The sequence below is a fragment of the Protopterus annectens genome, chromosome 2.part2 (assembly GCF_019279795.1).
Source record: "Protopterus annectens isolate FY-2018-M chromosome 2.part2, PAN1.0, whole genome shotgun sequence".
In the NCBI taxonomy this organism is placed as follows: domain Eukaryota; kingdom Metazoa; phylum Chordata; order Ceratodontiformes; family Protopteridae; genus Protopterus; species Protopterus annectens.
The window spans coordinates 438,302,841-438,313,947 of NC_056730.1; the positions used below are offsets into that span (position 1 = coordinate 438,302,841).

The 11,107-nt window shown below is 43.3% G+C and overlaps 1 protein-coding gene across 1 annotated transcript in view; it reads right to left on the bottom strand.

The window, feature by feature from the left end:
* Positions 1 to 11,107, bottom strand: part of UTP15 (UTP15 small subunit processome component) — a 1,055,146-nt gene that overhangs the window by 448,587 nt on the left and 595,452 nt on the right. Inside the window, exon 8 of the mRNA XM_044063945.1 lies at positions 6,052 to 6,136. Coding sequence (XP_043919880.1) covers positions 6,052 to 6,136 — 85 coding nt within the window. The remainder of the gene's footprint in view (positions 1 to 6,051; positions 6,137 to 11,107) is intronic.

Consider the following 11,107-nt stretch of genomic DNA (forward strand, 5'->3'; position numbering starts at 1 on the left):
AGACTCATCCAAGGTAGAGACATCCACAGGTTCCACAGTTGAAGCATCTCACAGCATACCGGACTCCGAATGGGTCTCAGTAGAGGTCTGCGAATCTGAAGAAGCAGGTATTAGGGGCTGTGAAAGCGCCTCACTGAGTATCGGCGAACTGGCGACTAGCTTAGGAGAAGTGTTGTTGGCAGCTTTGGACCTAGGCATCCTGTCTCTATTTTTATCTTTGTGTTTTTTCGGAATGTCGGTAGTCAGGTGGCTTACCAAAGGCATGTCTGGATGATTGAACAGAGTACCAAAATATTTAGAAGCGAAAATATACAGACAAACAGTTTGTGGTTTAAATAAGGCACAAAACTGACAGCGAGATACGCTGTGGTCAGGGCCTAGGCAAGGAATACAGTACGAATGAAAATCTTTGAGGTATTTGCTTTCCACAAAAAATACAATTATTGACTTTTACTGACATCTGTTTAGAGCAAGAAAAGGTTTACCAAACAGGGTACTTAGCTTTAGTTGAAGACTGCGGTTCTGAAACTCGAAAATGGAAATTTCAGGAGTTGGCCAACCGGCACTTGCGAACTGCTTCTTCTTCGGGCACCGCACGGCAAGAAAGACTGATGTAATGGTGTCAGCTGCATGCTTTATACCCCTGACTACCTGACGTCACGGAAGAGGAGACAGCAACCGACGCAAGACACAAGACTAGCCCTGGCAAAGGCCTTAATCGACATGGATGCAGGAGGCCTAGCAGCTCCACGTGCAGGGGTAGAAATATCCAAAGGGATAGTATCAGATAAATCTTGTGAACCTGCAAGAGCAGGTGTGATTTCAGTAGCAGATTCAGCCAAGCTGGATGAGGCCTCGGTAAGTGGCAAGCTTTCGGCCGAAGGAAGAACGTGGACCCGGTTTCAGCCGAAACCGAGACACTCATGATTCGCAACCGCGTTTCGGCGAAACCGTGGACCGGAAGTGCGGTCCTTTTCCTTGCGCTTTTAGAAATTTGCGTAGTCGGAGTATCCGGCGGCATAATGTAAGCAAAAGCGGAGCGAAAAACTCTTCAGCAAATTCCGACCGGCGTCTAAGCGTTCGTCGGTTGAAAGAAGCACAGGCTAGACAAGCTGCTACGTGGTCTGGGCCTAAGCAAGGTAAGCAGTAAGAGTGGAAATCTTTATGAGGTATTTGTTTCCCACAATTTAAACAGTTATTCACTTTTTCTGACATCGGCTGAGGCAAGAAAGAGTCCCCAACGGGGTACTTAGCTTTTAGAAGTCTTCGGTACTTGTAGTAGTAATCTCTGGTTCTGACCGACCGGCACTTGCGAACAGCTTCTGCTTCGGGCGCCACGCGGCAAGAAAGACTGAGGAAAATGGCGTCGGCTGATGCCTTTATACCCGAAGAACTGCAGCTATGACGTCGGGTGAAGTGCGACACCAGCCGAGGCCAGACCCAGACTTTGGAATCCGGCCGACCGAAGGGCTGCCTGACGACAGGACAACCCATTTGTAAGGACTGCAGATGCATCCTTGAAGGACATCATCTGCTTTACATCTTTTTGAGTTTAGTGCAGTATCTGTATACAAGATTTAGGTACAAGAGTTCAGAACAGTATCTGTTTGAGCTCAGTACTATCTGCATATACACCCTTCCTCTTTTCCTAGTCTCTAACTAGATATTGGTATATCTGTTCATTACTATGTTACATGCTGTATGCATAGCTAATGTTAAGCGCAGTATGTATTATTTGCTACTGTATGCATATTCAATTGTTCTTCATGTACTCTGCTGCTCATTTACTGTTCTGTGGAGCTTTTCTACTCTGGTCTCCGCTGAAAAAGGACCTACGTCCAGCTGGAATTTCCCAGTAAACAAATGTAAATAAATAATAAAGAAATACTTTAAAGGGTTCAAAGAGGAGATCTTTGTCCAAGGGTCTATTAACGGCTTTACATGGTCTGTAAGGGCTCTGTCATCAACCAGACATTAACTCCAAATAACAGTCCCTTTAGCTGGTGCTCTGCATGATGTATATACAACATAATAATCACAATTCTGGGCATGCTTGGCAACTTGAACTGACAGGCCACAGAATTCTGGCAACTCCTGCTTTAGATCCTTCTCCTGTATCCCTCTGTCTTGGCCCTCATTTTCCAGCAGGGATTGCTGAAAGGAAAACATATGGGTTTGAAATTTAAGGCTCTAATAGGAACAAAAGTGTGACCTTTTTTCCCAAATCTGCTGAGTATCCTCCTCTCCTTGGATTTGAAAGCAGAGTCCAAAACAAATCAGCACAAGCAGAAAGAACAAGCAAGTTAATAAAATAGGCAGAATAATAAAATGTTAATCAACCTAAGCACTTTTGCCCTTGACAATTCAACAGGGCTTCATCAGATATAATACAATTTTCAAAACCATAATTAAATACAAGCCAACTGCCAATCCAACTGAAAAAAAAAAAAAAAACATGTTCAAAAATAATCAAATCACCAAAAAACATTTAAACACTTAATTTATAAAAATTAATCAATAGATGAATAAATAAATGCATGCCTAAAACATCAACTGAGCACAAAATTTTAACACACGAGACAGAAAAGGAATCATTAACACCTGGATCCTTAGTAGCTTTCATCCTCACCTGCCAAATTAATTCTTTGTAATTCAGCTTATTATCAAAATCCCCCATCATCCTTCACCACCTTATCAATAACGGAAAACAATTTTTTTTTAATTCAAACAGTGCATTGATAGTTTATATACAGCACTAGAAACCTTCCTTATTTTCATTTCATACAGATGCTCATAAATGCAATCTCTTAACCTTCTAGTGATTTTACCCACATAGAAGGCAGGACATGAAATTCATGTAGCCAATACACCACACACAGTGTTACAATTAAAACGTACTGGGCAAGCCATGGTCCTATCAAAACCTTTAACAGCATATGGCCCATCATTTATAAATTTACAATATTTGCACATCCCACACTTCTGCATCAACAATTTACACTTTGTGTTTTTGAACACGCTTTTTTGAAGTACAGCTTCTGATTGGGTTGCATTTATGTTTTTGAATGTTGAGTCAAGTCTGATGGATCCATACTGAATTGTTAATGGTGAGAGCACTTAGTTTGATTAGCATTTTATCATTTTGCTTGTTTTTATAAATTATTGTAGTGAATACATTTTCAACTTACTCATTCTTTCTTCCTGTGCCGGTTTGTTATTTTGGTGCCTGTTGTCGCTGGATGTTTGGCTATTTGAAAATAGAGTTCCAGATGGAGACAGAGCTGCTTCCTTGTTGGAAAACAGGGATACCACATCTGGATCGGCTTTTGGATTATTATAAAGAAATTTGTGGTCATCATTGATCCTGTGCAAGCGATTTAAGTTTCCCTGGAGCAGGGAGGAGGCAGCAATCTAGCTCCAAAGATGCACTTCAGAATAAATACTTCAGGGTAGCCATGACTGGTGAATAGCAAGTGGTCTAGGCTAAGGCAAGCTAATGAAACCTCTACATCTGAGCAGGGCCTCTGAGTAATTCTTAGTTTCCTACTAAAACTCCTGCATTTTAAAGACGAGTGTTCCCAAAGACTAAATCTGCTGGTGGAGAAACATAGGATAAGGTACCCTCAGTATTTGATTCATATGCTGCGGCAGAGGAGATCTGGACAAAATAAGCCTCATCACCTGTTTCAAACTTATGATAATCAGAATCCTTAACTTTAGGTTCATTATTTTCTTTTTTTTTTTAGAAGAAACATCTTTGGTATTTCTAGTTCCAGCTATTTAGATTTGAAAAGACATACAATTCTGAGCCAAATGAATATGCTGGCTGATAGAAGTTTGGGAGGAAGGGAGAGAATACAGGCACTGCCCAATTTAAGTCAAGGCATGCTGGCTCAGTGGCTTGTAAATCATGGCTTTGGATACAACTGCCCTAGAGGCCTCAGGCTGCTGGAGGGAAACAAGATGGATCTCTGGCCAGTCTCCAAAAACCTCTCTCAGGACAAATACCCTGGGGGATCTCTTTTTTTTTTATCCTTTCAGTAACAGGAATACTAGCCTCCAATACTGATGGGCCCTCAGTTTCAGGATGCGTAGCAGAATCACTGGACTAGGAAGACAAGTAAAATGCTAAAGGCACAAAAGCCTGCGAGGCAGTTGTGCCACAAACCTCAAACGAAACAGTCTGAGGCCAGGGTCTGCAAAAACACCTTTCCCTGCCCAGAACCACTAGATCCTGATACTTCTCCCCATGTTTCTTGTCACAATATTTCCTCTTTGCTTGGCCAATGGAATGGCAGTGCAGAACCAGGCATATGACCCATGTTTTGCCTGTGAATTCCTGGAGTGTCTGCATTTTTTAAGGACTGGCCTCAGGGGAAACCGTCCATGTTGCGCTCTGAGCCAGGGCAAAATAACCACAGGTTATAGAACCTCTTGTGAGAAATCTGCTTCCCACAAGCTATACAATTGTCAACTTTCACAACTGTTTCATAAGATTCAGAATCAGACATCAGCTAACACAACTACTACTTAAAAGAAATAATACAAATTCACTACAGGTTACTTACCTGGCTTTTTGAAGCATGACAACCAACAGATTTACAATGCAATAAAATATGCGGTTTCCAACATTATACAATAAGAAAGAGATGAAGACTGCGCTGGCTTTGCACAGTGGTATGGAGGGTATCAATTGAAGCCCTTAGGAAAAGCAAGACTCTGGAAATTTGGCTGGCTAGCCACGCTTGCAGAAATCCCAGTACAGATCACAGAAGTGGCAATTAGACATGCAGTGGTCGGAAGTTAAATGGCCAGAGGACCTCTGGAGAAAAAAAGTGATTTTTTTTTTTTTTTTATAAAAAAGAAAGAAAAACAATCCACTATACCCTTCACTCTTGCACCTTCAAGTAAAATGTAATCCAACAATGCACATCACAGTTATAAAAGATACGCTCGTTTTTGCCTAAATTCTATTTCTCACAAAGAAACACGGAAATATAAGCCGTGGTGGTGCAGTGGTAGCGTTGTTGCCTCACAGCAAGAGGTTCTCCTGTTCGATTCTCAGATGGAGTGCCTTCTGTGTGGAGTCTGCATGTCCTCCCTGCGGTCGAGTGGCTTTCGAAAGACATGCATGAATGGGCGTGCCTTTGTTGAAGGTTGGGCTGGCACCTCGGCACCGTAATAATCTACTGCCAATCATTAGTGGACCGGAGTTCCGCTGTAGCGACCCCTAACTGGGGAAAAGCCGAAAGAACAACAAAGAAACAGGGAAATGTACTGAATGGTTTAAGGACAGCTCTAAATCTACTTTCCGGAGAAAATGTATCCTAATCATAAGGGAAAAGCAAGCCTCATAGATGACCAAGTATAGTTCCGTACAGATAAAAGCCTGCAGTACAAACATCCTGAAAACAAATGTGATGGTGACCGAAAAAAGCATCTTCCAAGAGATGAACTTTAGGGCTACTAAATTTGTGAATTCAAATGGGGCAGGCAAACCTGTCAATGAAATAAAAGTCTCAGTTAACAAAAGAACACTTAAAAAGTGGGCAAAGACATAGAACCCACTTAAGGAAGTAAACAGCCAGCTAGTGTTGGACCACAGTTTTTCCATCCAAAAGGTTGTACTGTTCAAGAATGTTAGAAATACATATATGGCAGTAGTCATACAGCTGTCTGACATAAGTGACTAAGACAGCACAAGATGCATCTCCAGCCAAACGCAGAACCTCTTCCCATTCAGATGAATGACTAATGAATGGAAGGTTTCCTGGTGCCCACATTCACCACTAAATCATTTGCTGGAATGTCTCAGAAGCAAGTAATTTAAGAGAGGACAAAGGCCATCAGGTGATGACAGGTATTTCACTAGATGAGTGGAACTCACCTAGTTTGTGCTGGTATAATGCCCTACACTAAAAAGGTACCAGAGAGTCTCTCTGTCATCTAAGCAGAAAAAAGTTTTTCTTCTCTGAATTTTGTGATGAGAAAAAATATACAATAAAGTTACAATTTCTTACAAATCGAGCACTTCACTACATTCATACTTACTGCTAATGCCAGACTCAGAATGGAAGTTGGATAGTCGAAACTGTGAACAACCTTATAGGTAGCTGTACTGTACACTTTCACATGCCTGCAGAGAGAAAACAAACACTTAACACTGCAACAAAAAAAAAAAAAGCTCAGGATACTTCTCCATGCAAATATATAACTCTTCAATTAAATAGTCTAATGCTGTGCTAATATCACTCTAAAATACATGTGGAACTGCTTTTAGGACCTACAGTAAGAGCCACCTGCTGCACCAAATTTCAGATGGACTCTTCTTTGACAGGGTTAAGACAGACATTTTACAAGGTGGCCTGGAAAAGACAAAGTACTATCACCAGTAACTTGGAGCCACATACTTCCTCGAATAGAAAACCGTAAGACTTACAAAACAGCCTGTAGTATTTTTTTTAAGGCATGCTAAAATGCAGTTTCAATTACAAAATGTTAACCGCCCAAACAGGAAACAAAGAACATAGAACATAAGCAGGGAAAAATACCAAAAACTGGTCTTATTTATGTCAAGGTCAGAGTACAAATCAATAAAACTAGAATAATAAAAGTTATGTACTTACCACAAAGTACAGTTGTGTACACGTACCATAAATGCAGATGTTAAGATTTTATTCATTGTTGAGTCCTGACTTACAGGATTTCCTGATTCGTTGGCCCAACTACCAGAGAAAAAAAATTCCCTTCCTCCTAACGCTGGCAGACGGTCTACCCTGCTGTCAGTACGTTTGGGTATAAAGGAATACCTTCGGACCAGTAAGTGCCAACGACTGCCAAAACAGTTATAATCCACAGTTTATTGTCACAAGGCACAAACACGAACTGATACGACAAGCAGATAACACAAAACTAACATAAGGACAATTTTTCTACAACGAAGTTAAGGCATAAGAAGGGACAGACGCCTCCTGGGAGGTCTGACATGAAGCACTCCCCTAAGGAACTGTTTCACTGGAGAGTGGGAGAGGACAGGAGGAAGATTAGGAATGCGGGCTGAAGTGGCAGAGGCATGCATCTTAATGGATGAGAAGGACATGTCTGTCCACAAAGATAGCCAGTTAATCTAAGGTGGCTGCAATGTTGGCTGAGGAAGGGTTGAGGGCTTTCTCCTGACACCAAACGGGGAATCTTTTCCACTTGACAGAGTAGTTTTTCCCTAGTACTGGACCTTCTAGCTTAGGAGTATGTTAAGCACCTGGCTACGCAGGGGAAACTTGGGGATGAAGTTTGTTGAATTATCCAGGCTGAGTTTGAGAGTCTGCAGGTTGCAGTGCAGGAGTTTCCCCTTTACCTGAGTCAGCAGATCTACACTCTTTGGTAGCTGCCAAGTTTTTTCTGTGATCAAAGTCATTAGCAGAGGGTACCGATGTTGCCTGGGCTAGTCTGGAGTTATCAAGAGGATGACCCTTGGTCCTTCTTCACTCATTTTTAGGAGGACTCCTGGAAGGAGAGGCAAAGGAATGAATGCATACAGCACTAGATGGTTCCAGGGGAATGAGAAGGCATCTGCCCTCCACGATGTGTGAAGTTTGTTCCTGGAACAGAATCATTTTAGTTGAAAGTTTTTGTTGGTGGCAAAGAGGTCTATTTAAAAGGATCCCCATTTCCGGGCTATGCTGAGAAGTTTCCAGATGCAGCTGCTACTTGCAGGGATCCATCAAATGTCTGCTGAGTGGTAAAGTGTTCTGAGCCCAAAGGAAAGTAAAAAACTGAGCCATTAGGTACAGAGTCATTAGGTGCAACCACATAGCATCTGCTGTCTCCCAGATCTGCACTGCCAGATGGCAAAGAGGGTAGTAGTGGGTGCCCCCTTGTTTGTTTAGGTAGCACATGACTGTTATCCATTTTGATAAGTAGTACTCCTGGTTTCTAGTGAGCTTGGAAAGCAACCATGCCCTTCTGTACTGCCATCAGGTCCTTCCAATGTATGTGTTTGTGCCTGAAATGCTATCCATTTACCCTGAGATAGGAGGTGCTGGAAATGGGGTCCCCAGGCTGTGTCTGATGCATCTGTGGTTAAGGTTTGGTCCTAAGAGCAGAACCTGAAAGGGAGACCTTGGCTTTTGGTACAAGTTCGTGCCCACCATGCCAGCTCTTCCCCCAAAGCAGGGAATTCACTGATATCTCCAGGGCTGTGAATGCTGGCACCAGATATTTTTGAGGTACCACTGAGGTTTTCTCAAGTGAAGCCTGGTCAGAAGGATCATTGGTATGCAAGAAGTCATACAGAACAGTGTTCTGAGAAATTCCCTGGCTGAAAGGCACTGTCTCTGCGTAATGCCCTGGAAGTGTTGGGTTAGAAAAGCAGCCTTGTCTGTACAGAGGAATGTTTTTGGAAGGAGGAATCCAGTACAGCCCCCAGGAAAACTATCCTGGTAGTAGGTTTTGTGCTGGATTTTGTGAGGTTTATGGTGACCTGTAGGGAAGATGGTATGTTCTGGGTGGACGCCAGATCCTTGAGGAGCTTATACTGACTTGTGGCTTGTATAAGGCAGTCATCCAGGTAAGGGTAAATCTGGATGCCTCTCATTCTGTAGAAGGGTAAATCTGGATGGCTCTCATTCAGTAGAAGGCAATCATAGAGGCCAGACATTTTAAGAAGACCCCAGGAGCAGTAGACAAGCCAAAGGGAAGTGCAGAGAATTGAAAGCGACTGGCACCCGCTCTAAAGCGTAGAAACCTTCTGCAGAATTCTTCTACTGGAGTGTGTAGGTAGGCATCTTTTAGGTCCAGAATAACCATTACAACCTGAGGAGTGATCATGGGAAGCAGCTTCTAAAGAGCAAGCATTCTGCATTTGGGAACTAAAAGACTGAGGATGGACAGATCCAGGATATGTGCCAGAAGCCTTCTTTCCTGGCGACCAGAAATAGGCTGGAGTAAAACCCTTTTCCTACCTGGTGGTTTGGTACTGGCTCCACAAAGTTTTTTGGATCTGAGAAATGGCCACTGCTCTCTGGTTCTGAGGTACACTGGGGAGACGTGAGAATCTTAATGGTTCTTTGAAAATGAGCTTGTAGCCGTTTGAGATGACGTCCAGCACTCGCTTGTCGTAGGTAACAAGGGTCCACTTCTTCAATAGGAAAAGTCTTCCTCCTATCTTTTCTGGGGTTGGGGAAAGGTTGGGGGCTGAGTCACTGCTGGTATCCGCTAGGGCCTGTGGCTTAGAATTCCCCAGCCTGAGTGCTTGTGATGACCAATGCCTTGCCCTTTGAGATTGTTGCTGCTGACTATGAGGCCTTTCTCTTTGGGTTTTTCTCTGACTTGGCATAGATTGTGAGGAGAAAGGACCAATGCTTACTGGGAAAATTCCTACTAAATCTGGGTGGCTGGACATGGAGGAAGTCCTTTAATAGTTTGCATGGACTTAGCTTTATCCTCCAACTTTAAGACAGCCTCAGCCTTTGGTCCAAAGAGGGAGTCTTTATCCAGGGGTGCATCTAGTAGTTTAGATTTGACCTGTTCTGGTAATGTCTGCTCTCTAAGTCAAGCATGTCTTCTGATGATAAAACCGGAGACAGCAGTTTGGGTAGATGCCTCCAGGGCATCATAACTGCAGTGCAAGGAGTGCCTAGAACACGGGCACTGGGACAGCAGAGATCTAACAATTCCTTGGAGGTGGCCTTGTCCTGTCCTCAGGAGAGGATATTTTTTCCTCATGTTTTCCAAGATACTTTGCTGGTATTTAACCATATGGAATTGGCAGCTGAGGGCCCTCATGGCTAGGGCAGAGGAAGTGTAAACCTTCTTTCCAAACCTGCCAATGGCCCTGCTTTCTTTGTCTGTAGGTAGTGTTTTTTTTGAGGTACTAGCCTTAATTGCTTTTGGCCCAGGAGTGACCACCTCTGGGTCAGCAGTGTGGTTCTTGAAAAGGAATTTATGCAAGTCCAGTAACCTGGAAAAAACAGTCTGGTTTGAGGGGCTGATGGAATTGAGTTTGGGTTGAGAGAGAGGACTTCATGAAAATATCCTCTACTACCTACAAAACTGGAGGAATAGCCAAAACTTTGTACTACGGGAGATCCAGAAACTCCCCGATCTACTTTTTTGACTGGAGGTATTCCTGTGCCTGCCACTGGAAAAATTCCCTCATGGCATGCATGGTAAAATCCTCAAGGGGTGAAGCAGAGGGCAAAAACTCGTCCGAGTCTGAATCCTCAAATGAGGAAAGCAGGAGTCATCTTCCAGGACAGAGTCCTCATCCGAATTAGGGGGCTCTGAAAGGGGCTCGGTGGTAGGATCTCCCTTCCTTTTTCTTGGAGAAAAATCTGAGGGAAACTGTCTGCCTCTGACCAGAAAAATAAGGTCCTCGGCCAGCCTAAGTCTTATTTGTACAGTGGGACAGGAGCCAGTAGGACTAGACAGAGGCCCTGAGGTCAAGCTCTTTTTGGGTGTTGCTTTCGCCTTGAGCCTCTGTGTGTCCATTACTCTAACACCAGCCTCCTGAAAGAAGAAAATGGAAAACTGGGGGATGCCACTGGGGAGTGTCATTAATTGTGGATTGCTCACTGGAAGCCGAAGCCTGCAAAGTAGCTCCAAACCAGACAGACAAACCATAAGCCAAGGGCTGAGGTGAAGTTAAAGGACCTGTCTGATTTTCATTTAGCTGAACTTCGGGTTGTCAGACGTGATCAGATCTGACCTTGGCACTGACTTTGAAGCTCCTCAGTTCCAGGGCACCAACTCCTCCCTCTACTATAATTCCCTGTACTCCACCTCGGTACGTCAGATAGAGTTTACCCTAATCAGATAATATATGCATGTATCATTCCTGCTAAAGACTAAATCTAGTATACAAGGAAAAACTGTCAAGATTGGCAGAGTTAGCAAAGACTGCTCAAATACAAGATGTTCCAAAACACTACCAGTCACCAGAATCCCATTTGTGTTCATTTGGAAAGGGACAAGAGAGACAGGCTGAACTGGATGAAAATCAGACAACATGGATCTATCGTTATGGTACGCACATTTCATATCCAATGCGGTCTATTTTTGTCTGATTCAACTATGGGACAGACTCCCAAGCTGCTACATGTAGGAAGTA